We start from the raw sequence: 23,201 nt of genomic DNA, 5'->3' as shown, positions 1-23,201 counted from the left end.
TCTTTGGTACATGGGGGGAGATCGTGGTAATGTCACCAGAGCTGACATAGAGAAACCCAGGATAATAATCTCAGGACAGAGGTTCAAATCCCACCACATAATTTCACAAATAAATCTGGAGTATAGATTTTTATTTTATTTATTAGTGTCACAAGTAGGCTTACATTAACACTGCAATGAAGTTACTGTGAAAATCCCTTAGTCACCACACTCCAGCACCTGTTCCGGTGCACTGAGGGAGAATTTAGCATGGCCATTGCACCAAACCAGCACGTCTTTTGGACTGTGGGAGGAAACCCACGTAGATATGGGGAGAACATGCAGACTCCGAACAGAGTGACCCAAGCCGGGAATTGAAGCTGGGTTCCTGGCACTTTGAGGCAGCAGTGCTAACCAATGTACCACCCCAACCAAAGCCATTTGTCGCAACTTCATAGGGAAGAAAATCTGCCATCTTCACCTGGTCTAGCCTACCAGCCCCACCACGATGTGTTTGACTATTAACTGTCCTGTGTAATGATCCACTCAGTTCAAAGGTAATTAAGAATGGGCAACAAGCGCAGGTGCAGTCATCGATGTACACATCCCATTAAAAAGGGAATGGAAATGTGGAACTTCCTCTTGTGGAACATCAGAGTGGAAAGCAATTCTGTAATTAAGGCGGGTAGTTTTTCTATGTTTCTATAAGGTAGGCCTAAAAGGTCAGGATATGTTCGGCACAACTTGTGGGGCCGAAGGGCCTGTTTTGTGCTGTAGTTTTTCTATGTTTCTAAATGGAGTTGCTGCACAGGGGCAATCTTACTGTATTTGAATGGAAAGAAAAAATGGGCTGAATGTCCCACTCTTGTTGAAGGGCAGGATGTTTCGGGGAGATGTGAGGAAACACTTTTTTACCCAAAGGGTGGTGACGGTCTGGAATGCATTGCCTGGGATGGTGGTAGAGGCGGATTGCCTCACGTCCTTTAAAAAGTATCTGGATCAGCTCATCATAATATTCAGGGCTATGGGCCAAGTGCTGGCAGATAGGCAGATGGCAGATGTGGAGGCTTTGGAGAGGGGACAGAAAAAATTTACCAGGATGTTGCCCGGTCTGGAGGGCATTAGCTATGAGGAGAGGTTGGAGAAACTTGGTTTGTGGACGGAGGTTGAGGGGAGACCTGATGGAAGTCTACAAGATTATGAGAGGCATGGACAGAGTGGATAGTCAGAAGCTTTTTCCCAGGGTGGAAGAGTAAATTACGAGGGGGCATAGGTTTAAGGTGCGAGGGGCAAGGTTTAAAGGAGATGTACAAGGTAGATGTTTTACACAGAGAGTAGTGGGCGCCTGGAACTCGTTGCCGGGGGAGATAGTGGAAGCGGATATGGTAGTGACTTAAGGGGTCTTGACAAGTACAAGAATAGGATGGTAATAGAGGGATATGGTCCCCGGAAGGGTAGGGGGTATTAGTTCAGTCGGGCAGCATGGTCGGTGCAGGCTTGGAGGGCTGAAGGCTCTGTTCCTGTGCTGTAATTTTCTTTGTCCTTTATTAGGTGGGAGTTCAGGTGTTTCTCATATGTAGGTGCGGACTCGATGAGCCGGAGGGCCTCGACTAAGCTGTATAATTCTATGATTGTTCCAACTCTGTGTGGTTTGGATCTCACCACCAAAGGTGGAGCAGGGGAGTTCTCCCAGTTTTCTGGTCAGCATTCCTCTTTGAACCAACAGTGGCAAAGAGAGATTAACTACTCACCCATCTAATTTTGATTTGATTTATTGTCACGTACTAGTATGCAGTGAAAAGCATTGTTTCTTGCGCACTATACAGTCAAAGCAACCATACATAGAAAAGGAAAGGAGAGAGTGCAGAATGTACTGATACAGTCATAGCGAGGGTGTCAGAAAGATCAACTTAATGCAAGGTAGGTCCATTCAAATGTCTGATGGCAGCAGGGAAGAAACTTTCTTGAGTCGGTTGGTATGTGACCTCAGACTTTTGTATCTTTTTCCCGACGGAAGAAGGTGGAAGTGAGAATGTCCGGGGTGTGTGGGTCCTTAATTATGCTGGCTGCTTTTCCGAGCAAGTGGAGTCAGTGTCAATGGATGGGAGGCTGGTTTGCGTGATAGACTGGGCTATGTTCACAAAGCTTTGTAGTTCCTTGCAGTCTTGGTCGGAGCAGGAGCCGTACCAAGCTGTGATACATCCGGAGAGGATGTTTTCTATGGTGCATCTGTAAAAATTGGTGAGAGTGTAGCAGACATGCTGAATTTCCTTCGCCGCTTGAGAAAGTCGAGGTATTGGTGGGCTTTCTTAACTATAGCATCGGCGAGGAGGGACCAGGACAGGTTCTTTGTGATCTGGACACCTGGAAACTTGAAGCTCTCAACCATTTTGACTCCTTCCCATTGTTGCAGACAGGGGCATGTCCTCCACTACGTTTTCTGAAGTCGATGATGGTGATGTGTGTAACAAGGCTGTTGCATTTTCCTATGTGAGAACAGCGACTATATTTATGAGTGAAGCTTTGCGGGTGCAGCAGGGTTCTGGGATGGGTTGAGCTGCTGCAGAAACGCACACGACTCCACCTGCTGGAGGAACAGCAGCACAGCAGGAAAGTGTTTCCCAATGAACAGGGAACCGAGTGAGAAAATACACCGTTCCTGCGGCGCTTTTCATCATGTGGAGATGCCCGTGTGGGACTGGGGTAAGCACAGTAAGAAGTCTCACAACACCACGTTAAAGTCCAACAGGTTTATTTGGTAGCACAAGCAACCACAAGCCATTTGGTGGCTTGTGCTACCAAATAAACCTGTTGGACTTTAACCTGGTGTCGTGAGACTTGTTACTGCTTTTTCATCACCAGGGGATGCCTTAAAGTGTTTTCCAGTCAATGAAGTATTTCTTGAAGCGCGCTCGTCCTTGGAATGCAGCAGCCAGTTTGTGCTCAGCAAACTTCCAAAAGCCGGAACATGATAATGATCAGATAATCTGTCATGTTGTGATGTTTATGGGGAAGGGGATTAAATATTACCCAGGCTCGGGGGACGATATCCTTGGTCTTCAAAATAGTGCCAAGCTTCCTCCTCTATCCAGTAACTTGTTATTTGGTGAATCTTTGGTGTGGTTGAGTCCAGCTCATTATTCACAGCTCATCCTTACCCGCACTGGCCTGCAGGTGTTACAGATCCATAGCATGTGGTTGACTCTGTTCAAGGACAATAAGGGATGGGCTATAAATGCCCACATCTCATGAATGAGTAAAAAAAATCTACTTCCAATTTGTAACCCAGTAGGTGGGTTTAATCACCAAAGCTCCTTCACCACCCAGCAACTCACCAAGCCTCCAAACCCATCACTCCCCATACCCGCCACTGGCCACCCCAGCAACACACACTCCCCATAACCCCACCCCACAGACCCCCCAGTAACACACTCCCCATACCCCCCCACAGACCCTCAAGCAAAACACACTCCCCATACCCCCCCACAGACCCTCAAGCAACACACACTCCCCATACCCCCCCACAGACCCACCCCAGGAACACATGCTCCCCATACCAGCCCCAGGAACACATGCTCCGCATACCCCCCCCCCCCCACAGACCCACCCCAGGAACACATGCTCCCCATACCCGTCCCACAGCAACACACACTCTCCATATCCCCTCAGACCACCCAACAACACATTCCCCCCATATCCCCCAGCAACACCCCCCCCCATACCCCCTAGCAACACATACTCTCCATAACCCCCACGGCCGCAGAATGGATACACAGCCCCCAATATTTCCTCCACAGTTCCCCAGCATGGGTACTCAGACCCCCCATTTACAACACACACCCAGAACCCATGCAGTCGCGGCCCCAGTGCTGCTTGAGGCTTGCCCTGAGCTGCAGCACTGCCACTTCAGAGAGTTTCCAGCCCATCCAACATTAGCAACGGTCTTTGCTGCTGCCAGCACTAGGACCCAGGGTCAGCGCTAAGACCCGGTCCTATGCTGAGAGGCCGAAGTCGAACTCTGTGAATAACAGCAACCCCCCAACACACTCGCAGCCCCCCCAATGCAAAACACAACATGGCCGCCTTGAAATAACCGCCCCCGCCCACCTCAGCCGCATGGAGCTTTTTGATAAGTCTCTGCTTTTTGAAAGCAGAGACTTACCTCCTCGCTCACCGTCTCTGCTCTCTGAATGCGACTGTTCCACTTGAGGTGTTTTTCTCACTGATTCCAGCTGGGACGGGGTGAGCTGTGTCCGGGTGGGGGACGGGGTGAGCTGTGTCCGGGTGGGGGACGGGGTGAGCTGTGTCCGGGTGGGGGACGGGGTGAGCTGTGTCCGGGTGGGGGACGGGGTGAGCTCTGTCCGGGTGGGGGACGGGGTGAGCTCTGTCCGGGTGGGGGACGGGGTGAGCTCTGTCCGGGTGGGGGACGGGGTGAGCTCTGTCCGGGTGGGGGACGGGGTGAGCTCTGTCCGGGTGGGGGACGGGGTGAGCTCTGTCCGGGTGGGGGACGGGGGTGAGCTGTGTCCGGGTGGGGGACGGGGTGAGCTGTGTCCGGGTGGGGGATGGGGTGAGCTTTGTCCGGGTGGGGGACGGGGTGAGCTCTGTCCGGGTGGGGGACGGGGTGAGCTCTGTCCGGGTGGGGGACGGGGGTGAGCTGTGTCCGGGTGGGGGATGGGGTGACCTTTGTCCGGGTGGGGGACGGGGTGAGCTGTGTCCGGGTGGGGGACGGGGTGAGCTCTGTCCGGGTGGGGGACGGGGGTGAGCTGTGTCCGGGTGGGGGATGGGGTGACCTTTGTCCGGGTGGGGGACGGGGTGAGCTCTGGCGAATCAATGTGATGATGTGGAGATGCCGGCGTTGGACTGGGGTAAACACAGTAAGAAGTTTAACAACACCAGGTTAAAGTCCAACAGGTTTATTTGGTAGCAAAAGCTACCAAATAAACCTGTTGGACTTTAACCTGGTGTTGTTAAACTTCTTACTGAATCAATGTGAACCAATCGCCTTACGGACTACTCGACATCCCGCCTCCCTCACGATGACTGAGAGGCGCTTTGACCAATCCATGTCCGGTATTCGCGAACCCCGCCCTTCAGTGTGAATGACAGGCGTGCTGACCAATCGCCTTTCAGGATTCCCCGAAGGTCCGCCTCCCAAACTTTCCTGACGGGCGCTTTGACCAATCGGCTTCCAGACACCCCGGAAACCAGTTTTCTTCGATCAAAGTGACGAGTTCTAACCAATCACATTCCCTGGATCTGGAACCCCGCCTCCCTCACTCGGAGTGACAGGAGCTCCAGCCAATCGGCTTCTCCATTCCCCGGAACCCCGCCCCCTCACTGAGTGACAGGAGCTCCGGCCAATCGGCTTCTCCATTCCCCGGAACCCCGCCACCTCATTCAGAGTGACAGGAGCTCCGGCCAATCGGCTTCTCCATTCCCCGGAACCCCGCCCCTTCACTCAGTGACAGGAGCTCCGGCCAATCGGCTTCTCCATTCCCCGGAACCCCGCCACCTCATTCAGAGTGACAGGAGCTCCGGCCAATCGGCTTCTCCATTCCCCGGAATCCCGCCTCCCTCACTCAGTGACGACACAAACAACATGTAGAGTTTCTGCTTCTTGGATTTAATGATGAGCTGTGGAATCTTTGAGAAAAACTGTTTCTATTCCAGTGATTCTCAGATTGTTTTGTTTGAAGAATCATTTTACAAATGTAACCATGGAGCCCCCAATGTAAATTATAATTCTATATAATAACCACAATATGAACAGGTTCCATCAGTTTACAGCTGGCAGGAGGCAGGGAGACGGTGTGAAATTATGGGATGGATCTGTTAGTGACCTTTAACCCCGCAGATTGTCAGCGGCCCCGAGTTTTTCCTGATAGTCCATCCCGGATTGAAGATGGGAAAGATTCTCTCAGTGAAAGTGTGGGTGAAAGTGTGGAGATGGGACATGTTGTCCGCATTGTAAAATGACACCTGTCCACCCTCATAGTCCAGGGAAACCCCGATCTTCCGGGGATTCACACTCGGGGTGAGGGGGGTCTCTGAGGGGGAGGTGAGGGCAAAATAACCACTTCCGGGAAACAGCCCCACCATCGGCAGCAACATAGAATCAAACCATCCTCTAGTATTCAGCCCCACAATCCAGAATCCGGACTCAGGGCTCGGGGGGATTAACCCTTTCCTGTTCACAGACTCTCGGGCCACTCCCAGACCCCACGCTGTCCCCGCCACCTCCACCTCCCAGTAATGTCTCCCTGATGTGAATCCCTCTGATCCCAGGACAAAGGGCCAGGAATCAAACCTCTCCGGGGTGTCAGGGAGCGGCTGCTGTTTGTCTCCGAGTCTCACACTGGTCCGGTCCTCAGACAGGATGAGCCGGGGATGCGCTGTGTTCGGATCCAGAGTCAGAGAGGCTGGAGCTGGGGAAAGTTACAATAACACAGTCAGTGATTTAGAGAGAGGGGGTGGGGAGGGGAGAGAGTGTGAGGAGTGAGGAAGAGAGGAGAGAGGTTTGTGAGGGGGAGGGGAGAATGAGGGGTCGGGGAGAAACAGCAGGAATGTGATGGGAACATGGAGCCAGAGGGAGGGGAGAGGAGTGGGAATAGACCAGGAAGGAGAGGCAGGGAAGAGGGGAGAGGATGAGTGACAGAGAGATAGGGAGGGGGAAGAGAAGGAGGTGGAGGGGTGCAGTTGGGAAGAGAGAAAACAGGCAGTAATGAGAGGGACTGGAGGGAGCAGGAGGATAAAGAGGGAGAGAGAGCGGGATGAGGGAGAGGGCAAGTCAGAGTGGGACGTTTTGAGTGGAAGCAGGAGAGAGAACGGCAGAGCAGATGACAGGGATTGGGAGAGTGGGTGAGAAAGAAAGGGCAGAGAAGAGAGAGCATCTGGAAGGCAGGTCGTGTGGGAGGCTGTGAGACATCAAGGTGGAGGGGTACAGAGCTCAGGGTGGCAGAGAGAGTGAGAGAGAGCATGAAAACAAAAGTGGGAGAGTGTGAGAAAGAGAAACGAGGATAGTTAATGAGAGCAAGAGCGTGGGAGGAAGAATAGGATGGTGTGAGAGAGAGTCGGAGAGAGGAGAGAATGTTGTGTGGGATCTTCTAGATAGTTTGCCCAGTTAAAACGCTTCATTTTAAGGTATTTCTGCCTAATGTAACTAATTGTGCTGTGCTTTAAGCTAACTTCAGCTAATTTGGTCACATCAGCTTGAAATTCTGGGTCTAGCCTGGAGACTTAGTTGTATTCTCTGAAAGTACAATGTACAGAAGCTTACTCATGGTCACAGAAACAAGTTGTTGGTGCAGCTGGAGACTGCCTATACGAAAGTAATCTTTATTTCGCTTTCTGTAAAATGCTTATAAAAGACGCTTAAATAAAGGAGTATTTACTTTGGACCAGTCGTGCTCAAGTTTATTCTGAAGAAATAAACAGACCCTTCCGTGTGAAAGACAGGATGGAAATAAAGCAGGAGGGGCAGGGAAGAATGTGGGAGAGAGGGAAAGGGGAGAGCATCTGAAGAGAGGAGAGTGAGGGGGAGAAGTATTGCAGAATGATGAGGGAAGGAGATAGGAGGTGAGGTGGAGAGAAATTTTGCGTAGATGGGGGAGAGTGGGAAGGTGCTGAGGGAGAGTGGGTGGGGAGCAGGGTCAGGGAGCAGGAGGTACAAGTGAGTGCCCGGCAGAGAGATGGGATGGTTGTGGGGAATGGGAGAGAGATTGCGGGACAGATTGAGTTTCAAGTTTATTATTGTCACAAGTAGGCTTAAATTAACACTGCAATGGAGTTGGTGTGAAAATCACCACACTTCGGCGCCTGTACACTGAAGGAGAATTTAGCACGGCTAACCAGCATGTCTTCGGACTGTGGGAGGAAACTGGAACACCTGGAGGAAACCCACGCAGACGTGGGGGAGAACGTGTAGACTCCGCACAGACAGTGACCCAAGCCAGGAATCGAAACCGGGTCCTGAGAGGCAGCAATGCTAACCACTGTGCCACCGTGCCACCCAAGGTAAGAAGAAGAGAGGAATTAAAGAGGGAGAGACAAACGGAGAGCGGGAGGTGAGTGAGAGAGGGAGAAAGGGGAGAGAGAATGTTGGTGGAAAGAAGTTAGCGGGGAGAAGGGAGGGTATGTGAGTAGAGGAGAGCATAAGGGACAGGGAGAGGAAGGAGGGAGAGACAGTGGGGCTGGGGAAGGAGAATTTGAGAGAGGGAAGACAGACTGAGAAGAAGAGTGGGAGGGAAGGTCAAGGTTGAGGAGAGAGGGAGAGGGGACAGAAGTGGAGGAGAGAAAGCTGCAGAGAGCGGGTGGGAGGTGATATCTCTGTGAAGCATCGTGTAGATGTCACTGTACAGATTGTACGCAATCCGAGTCTGTAAGATATCACACAAAAAATCAATTCCAAGAACAAAAGAATTTGGAACAGGAGTAGGCCATTCGGCCCCTCGAGCCTGCTCTGCCACTCAACAAGATCATGACTGATCTGATTGAATATTGTCAGTGCTCCGGCCTCCACTGCTCACTGGGGTAGAGAATTCCAACACAAATCACCCTCTGACAGAAAACAAAATCTCATTTCTGTATTAAATGGGAGATTGCTAATTTTCAAACTGTCCATTGTACTAGACGCCATCGCAAGGGAAACATCCACTCAGCATCAATCCTGTCGAGTCTCCTCAGTGTCTTCTATGTTTCAATAAGATCACCTCTCATTCTCCTAAACTCCAATGGGTATAGGCCAAACCTGCTGAGGCTTTCATGATAACATAACCGCCTTCATCCAAGGAATCAGTCTCTAATTCAATGGTAATTTCTTATATTATCTATATTAATCATTTGGATGAGGGAAGTGAATGTATTATTGCTAAGGTTGAGGATGGCACAACAATAGGTGGGAAGGCAAGTGGTGAGGATGACAGAGTCTACAGAGGGATTTTAAAAAAATTAGTGTGTGCGTGAAAGCTTGGCAGATGAAAAATAATGCAGGAAAATGTGAAGTTATGCACATTGGTGGGAAGAATAAAGGAGCTGGATATTATTTGAATAGAGAAAGACTGCAGAAAGCTGCAGCACAGAGGGATTTGGGATCCTTGTGCAAAGATCACAAAAAGCTGGCATGCAAGTTCAGCAAGTGTCAGGGAAGACAAATGGAATATTGACCTTTATTAAAAAGGGAATGGAGTATGAAAATAGGGAGGTTGCTAAAACTGTCCAAGTGACTAGTTAGACCACACCTGGAATACAGTTTTCATCCCCTTACCTCAGAAAAGACATACCAGCATTAGAGGCAGTCCAGAGAAAGTTCATTAGATTGATTCCAAATATGGAGGGATATGTTTATCAATCGAGGCTAAGTCGGATGGGCCTGTACTCATTGGAGTTTAGAAGAATGATACAGATAGGATTCTCAGGGGGCTTGAGAGCTTGGATGCTGACAGGTTGTTTCCCTTTGTGGGAGAGTCCAGGACCAAAGGGCATATTCTCAGAGCAAAGGGTTGTCCATTTAAGACAGAGATGAGGAGGAATTTCTTCTCTCAGAGGGAGTGAATCCTTGGAACTCTTTACCGCAGAGAGCTGTAGAGGCTGGGACATATCTTTAGGGCTGAGATAGACAGGTTTTTAATCAATAATGGAATCAGGGTTATGGAAATAAGGTGGGAAAATGGAGTTGGAGGATTATCACATCAGACCAGTCCTGATCTCATTGAATGGCAGAGCAGACTCAATGAGCCGAATGGCCTACCTCTGTTCTTGGGTCTTATGATCTTATGTAAGGAGATCAAAATAGTGCACATTACTCCAAATGCAGCCTCACTGAGGCCCTGTACCCCTGCAGGCACAATTTTTATACTTGATTCTCCTTACAATAAACACCGACATCCCATTTATATTCCTAATTACTTGCTGTACATGCAGACTAACGTTTTGTGATTTTTACACCAGGACATCCAGATCCCTCTCTACCCGAGAGTTCTGCAGTTTCTCGGAGTGATACCAGACCAGACCCCAAATTTGTTACAATATTGGATGAGGCTCCATATTTTGTTAGATTCAGAATAGGAACAATCAATATTTTTTGGTGCACAGAGCAAATTTGAAATCCCAGTTACTAAAGAAGGGTATAAAGCCATAAGATTCCATAATTTGAAAGAAATACAATAATTTTAGAGGCAGCACCAAGGCATAATGGTTCACACTGCTGCCTCACAGCTCCAGGGACATGGGTTCAATTCCAGCCTTGGGTCACTGTCTGTGTTGAGTTTGCACGTTCTCCTTGTGTCTGCGTGGGTTTCCTCCGGGTGCTCCAGTTTCCTCCCCACTCCAAAGGTGTGCGGGTCGGTGGATTGGCCATGTTAAATTGCCCCTTAGTTTTTGTGTGAGTGTATGCCCTGCGATGGATTGGTGTCCCGTTCTGGGTGTACCCTGCTTAACTCCCAGTGCCTGTCGGGATAGGCTCTGACTCCCCAGGACCTTGAATTAGAGTAAGTGGTGAAGTGATGAATAATTTTTGTATTAAAGAATCAATGAAGCGAACAATTAATACTATATAACTTACACATAAATAATGAACGAGGTTAGCATGAATTAACAGGAAATCCTAATGACTCACTAAGAGGATAAAGTCATAAGATTCCATAATTTGAAAGAAACACAATAATTTTAGAGGTGGCACAGTGGTTCATTGGTTAGGTTGCTACCTCACAGCTCCAGGCACTGGTCTCACACACACCTCAAACCTCATGTTAGATGACATGACCAAGGCAGAACACACAGACTTTCTCAATAATCTGTCCAAATGTCAATGATCACCATTAAAAACCTCCCATAAATAATGGAGGATCAGGTGACTGGCATTAATGAGGAACTACAAGATGCTCTTATGCTTATAAGAATAGTACAAATAGAGAAATGAATGAGATTCGAAGTAGATAAATTTCCCCAGACCTGGTGGTCTCTATCTCAGATGCTGAAAGTAGTGACTGGAGAGAAAGTAGATGCATTGGTGGTTATCTTTCAAAATTCTACAGACTCTGGAATTGTTCCTGCAGATTGGAAGGTGCAAATGTAACTCCAATGTTTCAGAAAGAAGGGAGAGAATATGGGGAATGAAAAACTTGTTAGCACGACATTAGTCAGAGGGAAAATGCTAGGATCTGTAACAAATGATGTAATAACTGAACACTGAGAAAATAATGGTGAATTTGGGCGCAGTCAATGGGGATTTATGAAAGGGAATCAGTTTCACAAACTGGTTGGAGATTTTGAAGAATGTAACAGCAGAATAGATAAGGTGTAACTGGTTGATCTGGTGTACTTAAATTTTCAGAAAGCTTTTAATCAGATCCCACACAAAAGGTTAGTAAATAACTTTAAAGCAGATGAAATTTGGTGGAATGTACTAGCATGCAGTACATGCCAGTATATGTACATGGGAACTGATTAACTCACAGAAAAGAGAGAGTAGGGATAAATGCTCATTTTGAGGTGAGCAGCCTGTTACTAGTGGGGAAACACAAAGATCAGTGCTTGGGTCTCAGCTATTCACAATCTACATCAAAGAGGGCTTCCAAGGATCTCCACCCTTTCACTGTGCTCCAGATATGGTCCCATTAATGTCCTATATAACGAAAGCAGAATCTCTACACCTGCCTGACATCATTCGATCTCACTGTGAACACTTGGGATAAAACAGGAATTCTATCCTGGAATGGGCAGATCCGCCTGGCCTCGAGTGGGTGAATCTGTGCGGCACTCTGTCTACTGGGCTGCTAAAGACATTGTGCAGCTTGGGTCTTTTACCATTTTCATCATGAGACTGGATGTGACACACAGTTTGCTGTTGGCACTGCTGGATCGTCCAGCTATATCGATGATGTTCATGTCATTGTCCAGAGTGACCGGCCTGGAATTCACCAGCAGCAGTGTGAGCTGCTGAAGGATGGCCGGTCACTTGCTGTTTTGAGCTGGGGTGTACACAGTGAATAACTAGAGCGGAGCATTCTTGTACAATACATCTGATATGAGCAGGTGACTGCCCATCACCTCCACAACATCAGAGATGGTGAAGTTCCCTCTCCACAGCAGAATATCCAGGCTGCAGGAACAGGAATCATGTCCTCCTGATCAGATCAATCAGACCACCATCATGACCATGGACTGTAAGTGCTGAGATGTGGCATCCCACACTCCTGTAGAAATGACAGGTCAGCTGTGATATTGTCAAGGTATCCCAAGACCAAAACACAACTTGTAAATTTAACACTGATCTTTGGATAAATGCCTGTCCTTTACCAGACCCATTGTCTGTGATAGTTCCAGCTCTTTGGGGAGCTCTTGCATACCCATAGTGTCCACAAACATTCTCACTATTGCTGGGCTCAGAAAGTCATCCTGGTCCAGTCAGCAAGTGTTGTTCAATCAGGGTGACATTGTGGACTGGGCGAGAGAGAGAGGTGGGGCTTTGGGGTCAGGGAACCAGAGATGTTTGGGCTGTCCGAGGAGGGAGGTGACTACACCGAAGTGATCCGAAAGGAAGTAGCGACACAGTTAGTGGATTCATTGGTTGTCATTTTCCAAATATCCTTTCTGATTCTGGAGAAGTATCGGAGGATTGGAAAACTGCAATGTGACACCGCTATACAAAGAGCGAAGGAGGCAAAAAGCAGGTAACTATCGGCCGATTAACCTAACATCTATTCATAGATTCATGGAACAGTACAGCACAGAACAGGCCCTTCGGCCCACGATGTTGTGCCGAGCTTTATCTGAAACCAAGATCAAGCTATCCCACTCCCTATCATCCTGGTGTGCTCCATGTGCCTATCCAATAACCGCTTAAATGTTCCTAAAGTGTCTGACTCCACTATCACTGCAGGCAGTCCATTCCACACCCCAACCACTCTCCGCATAAAGAACCTACCTCTGATATCCTTCCTATATCTCCCACCATGAACCCTATAGTTATGCCCCCTTGTAATAGCTCCATCCACCCGAGGAATCTATTGTTGGAAAAATGTTGGAATCAATTAAGGATGTAATAGGGGCACAGTTATAAAGTCATAATCTAATCAGGCTGAGTCAGCACGGATTCATGAAAGGGAAATCATGTCCGAATAATTTATTAGAGTTTTTTGAGAAGGTCTAAAGCAGTGTGGATAGAGGGGAACCAGTAGATATGTTGTATTTTGACTTCCAGAAGGCATTTGACAAGATACCTCACAGGAGGTTAAGTTACAAGATGGTTTAGTCCGTGGTGTTGGAAGTAGTATATGGCATGAATAGAGAATTGTCAAAGGGGCAGGGAACAACTAGTGGGGTTCCACAGGGATCAGTGCTGGGACCGCAACTGTTTAGAATATATATAAATTACGTGGATGAAGGGAGCAAATGGACTGTATGAACCTGATGAAGGAGCAACGCTCCGAAAGCTTGTGATACCAAATAACCCTGTTGGACTTTAACCTGGTGTTGTGAGACTTCTTACTGTGACTTGGACGAAGGAAGCAAATGTAGACAATTTTGCAGATGACAAAAATAGGTGGAAAGGCAAGTTGCGAGAGGGAAACAGTTTGCAGAGAGATCTTGATAGGTTAAGTAAGTGAGCAAAAAGTTGGCAAATGGAGCAGAATGTGGGAAAATGTGAAGTTGTTCAATTTGGAAGGGAGAACAAATGAACTGGGTATTATTTAAATGGAGAAAAATGGAAGAAAGTTGTAACACAAAGGGACTTGCGGGTTCTTGTGCACGAAACACAGAAAGCGAGCACACAGCGGCAGCAGGAAATCAGGAAGGCTAATGGAATGTTGGGCCTTATTTCAAAGGGGATGGAGTATAAGAGCAGGGAAATCTTGCTGCGACTGTACAAGGTACCAGTGAGACCATATCTGGAGCACTGTGAGCAGTTTTGGTTCCCCTTATTTAAGGAACGTTATTATTCCATTGGACGCAGTTCAGGGAAAGCTCACTAGGATGATCCCCGGTACGGAGGGATTGTCATGAGGAAAGTTAAAACAATTTGGGACTCTGCTCATTGGAATTTAGAAGAATGAAATGTAATCTCAATGAAACAGAGAGGATTATTAAGGGGCCTGACAGGGCCTGACAGGGTAAATGCTGAGAGGATGTTCCCCCTCATGGGAGAGTCTTGGACCAGAGGGCATAGTCTCAGAAAAAGAGGCATCAGCTTAAGACTAAGATGAAGAGGAATTTCTTCTCTCAGAGGGTAATGAATCTCTGGAATTCTTAACTGCAGAGAATTGTAGATTCTGGGTCGATCAGCATGTTCAAGGCTGAGATAGACAGATTATTAATCAGAGAGGGAATCAAGGGTTATGGTGTTAAGGCGGGAAAGTTGAGATGAGGGTGTGAGTCTTTGGAACACCTTGCCACAGAGAGCGGTGGGGACAGAGTCCTTGTGTATATGTAAGGCTGAGATAGATAGATTCTTGATCAGGAATAGAAGCAAAGGCTTTGGGGAAAGGGCAGGAAAGTGGATGTGAGGAATGTCGGCTCAGCCAGGATCCAATTGAATGGCAGAGCAGGCTTGAGGGGCTGAATGGCCTACTCCTGTTTTTAATTCTAGTGGTCTCATGAAGACAATGATTGTGTGAGTAGCAAATTAAATTCACATGGTAAGTTCTGGTCACACCTTCTCATTTTTAACTATAGATTCAGAATCAAAATCAGATCATTTCCCTTCTCTTATACTCCATCCCCCTTGAAATAAGGCCCAACATTCCATAAGCCTTCCTGATTTCCTTCAATCAGTTATACTGGCTTGTATAACTTGTAGAACCAACAAGGGAACAGGCCACCTTGGACTGGGTGTTGTGCAATGAGAAAGGATTAGTTGGCAATCTAGTTGTGAGAGAACCCTTGGGGACGAGTGACCATAATATGGTTGAATTCTTTGTCAAGGTGGATAGTGATGTCATTGATTCTGAGACCAGGGTCCTGAATCTCAATAAAGGTAACTATGATGGTATGAGGCATGAATTGGCCATGATCGACTGGGGAACATTACTGAAAGTAAAGACAGTGGACAGGCAATGGCAAGCATTTAAAGAACAAATAGGTGAACTCCAGAAGTTGTTTATTCCTGTTTGGTGCAAGAGATGGTAAGGGAATTGTGCCGAAACCATGGCTTACAAGGGACATTTGAGATATTATCAGATTCAAGGAAGATGCATACAAATTGGCAAGAAAAAGCAATAGGCCTGAGGATTTGGTGCAGTTTAAAATTCAGCAAAGGAGGACTATGGGATTGATTAAGAAGGGAAAAATAGAGTGTGAAAGTTAGCTAGCATGGAACATAAAAACTGACTGTAAAAGTTTCTATCGGTTTGTAAAGTGAAAAAGATTCACCAAAATGAATGTAGGCCCAGCTGTGAGGAGGATGAAGAGATGCTTCAGCATGATTTGGACAGGCTGAGTGTGTGGGCATATGCATGGCAGATGCAGTATAATGTGGATGAATGCGCAGTTATCCACTTTGGTAGCAATGATAGAAGACAGATTATTACTTGAGTGGGTATAAATTGAGACAGGCGGATACTCAGTGAGACCTTGGTGCCCTCGTACATTAGTTGCTGAATGTAAGCGTGCAGGTACAGCAGGCAGTAAAGAAGCCAAATGTAACTGGTTTGATTGGTAAGTTTCTGGATGACACAAAGGTTGGTGGATCTGCTGATAGTGGTGAGGACCATCAGAGGATACAGCAGGATAAACAAAGAAATAACTGATGCATGTAAAAATGGTACAGCAATTATCACGGGGAATTTTAATCTACATATCAATTGGTCAAACCAGGTCGGTCAAGGCAGCCTTGAGGAGGAGTTCATAGAGTGTATCCGCGATAGCTTCCTTGAACAGTATGTAATGGAACCGAGAAGGGAGCAAGCTATCCTAGATCTGGTCCTGTGTAATGAGGCGGGAATAATTAATGATCTTACAGTTAGGGATCCTCTCGGAAGAAGCGGTCACAGTATGGTTGAATTTAAAATACAGATGGGGCGTGAGAAGGTAAAATCCAAGACCAGTGTCTTGTGCTTGAACAAAGGAGACTACAAAGGGATGAGGGAGGAGTTGGCTAAGGTAGACTGGGAGCAAAAACTTTATGGTGGGACAATTGAGGAACAGTTGAGGACTTTCAAAGCAATCTTTCACAGTGCTCAGCAAAAGTATGTACCAGTGATAAGGAAGGACTGTAGAAAAAGAGATAATCAGCCATGGATATCGAAGGAAATCAAGGAGGGTATCAAATTGAAAGAAAATGCATACAAAGTGGCAAAGATGAGTTGGAGCCCAGAGTATTGGGAAATCTTTAAAGGTCAGCAGAAAGCCACGAAAAAAGCGATAAAGAAAAGTAAGATGGATTATGAGAGTAAACTAGCTCAGAATATAAAAACAGAGAGCAAAAGTTTCCACAAATATATAAAACGAAAAAGAGTGGCTAAAGTAAACATTGGTCCTTTGGAGGATGAGAAGGGGGATCTAGTAACTGGAAATGAGAAAATGGCTGAGGCATTGAACAAGTATTTTGTGTCGGTCTTCACAGTGGAAGACACAAATACCATGCCAAAAATTGATGACAGGAAGGCTATGGCAGGTGAGAACCTAGAAACTATCATTATCACAAAAGAGGTAGTGTTGGGCAAGTTAATGGGGCTAAAGGTAGACAAGTCTCCTGGTCCTGATGGAATGCATCCCAGGGTACTAAAAGAGATGGCGGGAGAAATAGCAAATACACGAGTGGTAATTTACCAAAATTCGCTGGACTCTGGGGTGGTTCCCGCAGATTGGAAAACAGCAAGTGTGACGCCATTGTTTAAAAAAGGAGGTAGACAAAAGGCAGATGACTATAGGCCGGTTAGCTTCACTTCTGTAGCAGGGAAAATGTTTGAATCTATCATCAAGGAAGAAATAGCGAGACATCTGGATATAAATTGTCCCATTGCTAAGACGCAGCATGTGTTCATGAAGGGAAGGTCATGTTTGACTAATTTGGTGGAATTCTTTGAGAACATTACGTGTCCAGTGGACAATGGGGAATCTGTGGATGTGGTGTCTCTGGATTTCCAGAAGGCAGTTGGCAAAGTGCCGCACCAAAGACTGTAACATAAGATAAAGATGCACGGTGTTACGGGTAATGTATTAGCATGGACAGAGGATTGGTTAGCTAACAGAAAGCAAAGAGTGGGGGTAAATGGGTGGTTTTCTGGTTGGCGATCAGTGACTAGTGGTGTGCCTCAGGGATCAGTGTTGGGACCGCAATTGTTTATGATTTACATAGATGATTAGGAGTTGGGGACCAAGTGTAGTGTGTCAAAATTCGCAGATAACACTAAGATCGGTGGCAGAGCAAAGTGTACAGAGGACGTTGAAAGTCTGCAAAAGGATATAGATAGTCTAAGTAAGTGGGCGAGGGTCTGGCAGATGGAGTACAATGTTGGTAAATGTGAAGTCATCCATTTTGGTAGGAATAACAGTAAAATGGACTATTATTTAAATGGTAAAAAATTGCAGCATGCTGCTGTGCAAAGGGACCCGGTGGCCTTGTGCAGGAACCTCAAGGAGTTGGTCTGTATGTGCAGCAGGTAATTAAGAAGGCAAATGGAATTTTGTCCTTCATTGCTAGAGGGATGGAGTTTAAAAACAGCGAGGTTATGTTGCAGCTGTATAAGGTGCTGGTGAGGCCACACCTGGAGTACTGTGTACAGTTTTGGTCTCCTTACTTGAGAAAGGATATACTGGCACTGGAGGGGGTGCAGAGGAGATTCACGAGGTTGATTCCAGAGTTGAGAGGGTTGGCTTATGAGGAGAGACTGAGTAGACTGGGGCTATACTCATTGGAATTCAGAAGAATGAGGGGAGATCTTATAGAAAAAAGTTGTTTCCACTGGTGGGTGAAACTAGTACTGGGGGACATAGCCTCAAAATAAGGGGAAGAGATTTAGGACTGAGTTGAGGAGGAACTTCTTCACTCAAAGGGTTGTGAATCTGTGGAATTCCCTGCCCAATGAAGCAGTTGAGGCTCCCTCATTGAATGTTTTTAAGGCAAGGATAGATACATTTTTGAACAGTAAAGGATGAAGGGTTATGGTGAGCGGGTGGGTAAATGGAGCTGAGCCCACAAAAAGATCAGCCATGATCTTATTGAATGGTGGAGCAGGCTCGAGGGGACAGATGGCCTACTCCTGCTCCTAGTTTTTAAGTTCTTATGTAGATCAGTTGGAGACTTGCGCGGAGAGATGGCAGATGGAGTTTAATCCAGACAAAAGTGAGGTAATGCATTTTGGAAGGTCTAATACAAATAGGAAATATGCAGTAAATGGCAGAACCCTTAAGAGTATTGATAGGCAGAGGGATCTGGGTGTACAGGTGCATGCTTGCCTTCATCGGCCGGGGCATTGAGTTTAAAAATTGGCAAGTCATGTTGCAATTTTATTGAGCCGTAGTTAGGCTACACTTGGAATATAGTGTTCAATTCTGGTCGCCACACTACCAGAAAGATGTAGAGGCTTTGGAGAGGGTACAGAAAAGATGTACCAGGATGTTGCCTGGTATGGAGGGCATAAGCTATGAGGAGAGGTTCGAGGAACTTGGTTTGTTCTCACTGGAATGACGGAGGTTGAGGGGCGACCTGATAGATTATGAGGGGGATGAACAGAGTGGATAGCCAGAATCTTTTTCCTCGGGTGGAAGAGTCAATTACTAGGGGGCACAGGTTTAAGAAGCAAGGGGCAAGGTTTATTGGAGATGTACGAGGCACGTGTTTTACACAGAGGGTCGTGGGTGCCTGGAACTCTCTGCCGGGGAGGTAGTGGAATCAGATGTGATAGTAGCTTTTAAGGGGCATTTGGACAAATACATGAATAGTTTCTATGTAAACTGGAGAACTATCTGGAGTGGCAGTTATCTGTCAATCACCTGAAAGCAGTTGGTTCATGAGTGTTAATCAGTGCAGCAGGAAGTAAAACTAGCAAGCGACTCATCAGAGGGTCTACAAGTAAGACTCACCTTTCAAAATGCATGACCAGTAATAGGTGCATGAGACAGGTGACTGCGCTGGACTGGGATGGAGACTGAGTGAGCAGCGAATTAGGTTCATGCGGGAATGAAATGCACAGGGGAAAGAAATGTGGTTATCATTGGAATTATTCTAAGTTAATTAAGTGAGGAATTTAATTAAATTTAACTGGATAACATGAGGAACAATGCAAGACTGGTGTTGTGTTGCAGCTGAGGAATGTGTGATTTTGGACGTCCAGGTGTTCCATGACAAACACATCTGCAGAAAGTGTTAGCAGCTGGAGGACTTCCAGATCAGAATTAGTGAGTTAGAGGCTGAACTGCAGACACTGCACAATGTGAGGGAATGGGAGAAATACCTGGACAATTTGTTCCAGAATATGGTCACACCTCTTAGAATCGGGTCATCTGTTTTGGTCAGCAGTGAGTGACAGGAGGATGTGACCGAGAGTGAGACAGGTAAAGGGACTGAGCAGAGAGTAATGGAGGAGCTTCAGACTTTGCAGTTGTTGAAAAGGTTTGAGGTGCTGACAATCTGTGTGGATGAAAGCAAAGGCTGCAAAGTGAATGAGCAGTGTAACCATGGCACCATGATACAGGAAGCCTATCAAGTGGGGGATAACAAACAGGAATGTGGTGGCAGTAGGGGACAATATAGTGTGGGACACAGATACTGTTCTCTGCAGCAAAAGTGAGCATGTGCTCAGAGCTGGAGAAGAATTTTCATTGTAAGTGGGAGGATCCAGTTGGCGTGGTCTGTGTAGGTACCAAAGACATAGACAGGACAAGCAAAGAACATTGTCCTGGTCCACTCCACTAATGTTCAATCAGGGTGATATTGTGGGCTGGGTGAGGACACTGAGGTTGGAGGGAAGTGGTCACGCAAGCAGGGATATTTGGGATATCTGTAAAGGGCATCGTCACCATGAGAGGCTCGGTACCAATTAAGAAGCAGAACCTCAAAGGTAATAATCTCTGGATCATTACCTGAGCTACATGTAAACTGGCAGAGGGAAAATGAGATGACAAAGATGAATGCTCAAAGGCTGGTGTCTGGATCATGGGCATTGGCACCAGTATTGGGGATAGTGGGGTTGTTTTGATTCGATTTATTATTGTCACATTTATACTGTGAAAAATATTGTTTCTTGCAGGCTATACAGATGAAACGTACTGTTCATAGAGTACATATGAGAGAAGGAAAGGATAGGATGCAGAATATAGTGTTGCAGTTACAGATAGGGTGAAGAGAAAGCTCAGCTTAATATGTGAAACCACCAATCAAAAGTCTGATGGCAGTAAGGAAGAAGCTGTTCTTGAGTTGGTTGGTACGTGTTCTCAGACTTTTGTATCTTCTTCCCGACGGAAGAAGGTGGAAGAGAGTATGTCTGTGGTGCATGGGGTCCTTGATTATGCTGGCTGCTTTTACTGATGTGGAGATGCCGGCGTTGGACTGGGGTGAACACAGTAAGAGTTTTAACAACACCAGGTGAAAAGCCAACAGGTTTATTTGGTAGCAAATGCCATTTGCTTTCGGAGTGCTGCTCCTTCGACATTTCCACTCCATCTGACGAAGGAGCAGCGTTCCGAAAGCTAATGGTATTTGCTACCAAATAAACCTGTTGGACTTAAACCTGGTGTTGTTAAAACTCTTACTGCTTTTACTGAGGCAGCGGGAAGTGTCGACGGAGTCAATGGATGGGGATCTGGTTTGCGTGATGGATGAGGCTACATTTACAACCCTTTGTAGTTTCTTGCGGTCATGGTAGAGCAGGAGCCATACCAAGCTGTGATACAACCAAAAAGGTCGTGAGAGTTATGGCAGTCATGCCGAATTTCCGAAGCCTCCTGAGAAAGTAGAGACGTTGGTGGACTTTCTTAACTATAGCATTGGCATGGAGGGACCAGGACAGGTTGTTGGTGATCTGAACACCTTGAAACCTGAAGCTCTGGACCATTCCCACTTCCTCACTGTTGTTGTAGACAGAGGCATGTCCTCTATTACGTTTCCTGAAGTCGATGACTCTCGTTCGTTTTACTGACATTGTGGGAGATTATTGTCGTCACACCATTTTACCAGATTCTCTCTTTCCTGTAGCCCGTCTCATCGTTGTTTGAGATCTGACCCACTATGGTCGTGTCATCTGCAAACTTGAAAATCGAGCTGGAGGGGAATTTGGCCACGTGGTCATAAGTGTATAGGGAGTATCGTAGGGGGCTGAGAACACAGCCTTATGGAGCACTGGAGTTGAGGATGATCGTTGAGGAAATGTCGTTCCCTATCCTTACTGATTGTGGCCTGTACGAAAGGAAGTCTAGGATCCAGTCGCAGAGCGAGGAGCCAAGCCAAAGGCCACGGAGTTTGGAGATGAGTTTTGTCGGAATAATGGTGTTGAAGGCTGAGCTGTAGTCAATGAATAGGAGTCTGACATGGGTGTCTTTGTTATCTGGGTGATCCAGGTTTGAGTGCAGGGCCAGGGAGATGGCGTCTGCTGTGGACCTGTTGCAGTGATAAGTGAACTATCATTGATCCAGGCAATCTGGGAGGCCGGAATTGATTTGTGCCATGACTAACCTTTCAAAGCATTTCGTAATGATGGATGTCAGAGCCACTGGACGGTCGACAAGTTAAAGTTTATTTATTAGTCACAAGTAACGCTTACATTGACACTGCAATGAAGTTACTGTGAAATTCCCCATGTCGCCACAGACTGGCACCTGTTCAGGTCAATGCACCGAACCAGCCATCTTTCAGAATGTGGGAGGAAACCGGAGCACCCGGAGGAAACCCACACTAACACAGGGAGAACGTGCAAACTCCGCACAGACAGTGACCCAATCCAGGAATCGAACCCAGGTCCCTGGCGCTGTGAAGCAGCAGTGCTGACCAGTGCTACCTTGCCGCCCCGCACACTGCCTGATTGTTGGGACGGTCTACACTGAACTGCTAGAATGAGTGTTCCAACAAATTGCATAACTCGGGAAGTAAAGAGGGCTTTAAACTAAACTAGGAGGGTGAAGGATCCAAATTGCGTACATGTGGTAAATCCAGGGGGAGATTCAAGGCAAGAAACCATCATAATAATATGGGAAATGAGGATCATAGAATAGCAGAAATGGACAAAGAGATAAAACCTTAGAATACACCAATAATCAAGACTCGATGGTACAAAGATAATAAAACGATAAAACTAAAAGCTGTGTATGTGAATGTACACAACATTCATAACAAAGTAAACACATTGATAACACACATTGAAGTAAATGAATATGATCTGATAACTTTACAGAGACATTGCTGCAGGACGAAAGGATAACATTTAATGACATTCAAGAAGGATAGAAAGCTCGGTAAAGGTGGAGGGGTCGCACTGCTTATCAAGGACCTCATTGGTGCAAAAGCTGGAGATGACCTTGGTTCAGGAGATCCGAATATAAAATTGGTTTGGAGATGAGGAATAGGAGGGGAAATAAGTCAATAGTGGGAGTGGTCGACAATCCTCACAACAGTAGCCACAATGTGGGTCACAGATAAAGAGACAGTAATAATCATGGGCGATTTTAATCTAAATATAAACCAGAGAAATCAGGCTGTAGTTTCCTGGATGGGGAGTTCAATGAATTCTTTCGAGAAAGTTTCTCACAGCAGAACGTTCTGGAACTAACCAGAGAGTAGGTTATATTAGACTTGTCTTTGTGCACTGTGAAGGAATAATGAGTGAATTCAGAGTGAAGGCAGCACTAGGTAGCAGCAACTACAATATGATTGAATTTGAAATCCAGTTTGAAAGGGAAAAGAGAGGATCTAAGATCGGTATTTGAAACTTGAATTTCTAGTCGAGAAGAAAAGGAAAGCGTTCAAAAGGCTCGAGAGCTTGGCGAAGATAGGGATTTAGAACGGTATATGGCTTGTAGGAAGGGACTAAAGAAGGAAATTAGGAGAGCCAGAAGGGGTCACGAGAAGGCCCAGGCAGGTAGGATTAAGGAGAACCCTAAGGCGTTCTATAAATATGTGAAGAGTAAAAGGATGAGACGTGATGGAATAGGGCCTATAAAAGGTGAAGGCGGGAAAGTCTGTACGGAACCAGTTGAAATGGCAGAGGTGCTCAATGAGTATTTTGCCTCGGTTTTCACAGAGGTGAAGGACCTGGGTGGATGTACTGTGGGCGTGCGGTGGACTGAAAGGATTG

The 23,201-nt window shown here is 46.6% G+C and overlaps 1 protein-coding gene and 1 long non-coding RNA gene across 2 annotated transcripts in view; both read right to left on the bottom strand.

The window, feature by feature from the left end:
• The window catches only part of LOC144497631 (uncharacterized), a 73,974-nt gene that overhangs the window by 41,156 nt on the left and 9,617 nt on the right, over positions 1 to 23,201 (bottom strand). The window contains exon 6 of the mRNA XM_078219073.1: positions 5,820 to 6,404. Coding sequence (XP_078075199.1) covers positions 5,820 to 6,404 — 585 coding nt within the window. The remainder of the gene's footprint in view (positions 1 to 5,819; positions 6,405 to 23,201) is intronic.
• Positions 1,736 to 4,339, bottom strand: LOC144496817 (uncharacterized). Its single transcript, XR_013498435.1, has 2 exons — positions 4,142 to 4,339; positions 1,736 to 3,183 (listed from the first exon to the last, which is right to left on the bottom strand). It is a non-coding gene; the product is annotated as an uncharacterized LOC144496817 (long non-coding RNA).

The sequence above is a fragment of the Mustelus asterias genome, chromosome 8, assembly GCF_964213995.1.
Source record: "Mustelus asterias chromosome 8, sMusAst1.hap1.1, whole genome shotgun sequence".
In the NCBI taxonomy this organism is placed as follows: domain Eukaryota; kingdom Metazoa; phylum Chordata; class Chondrichthyes; order Carcharhiniformes; family Triakidae; genus Mustelus; species Mustelus asterias.
Note: the sequence above shows the minus strand (reverse complement) of the source record. Positions and strands in the feature narration are given on the sequence as shown.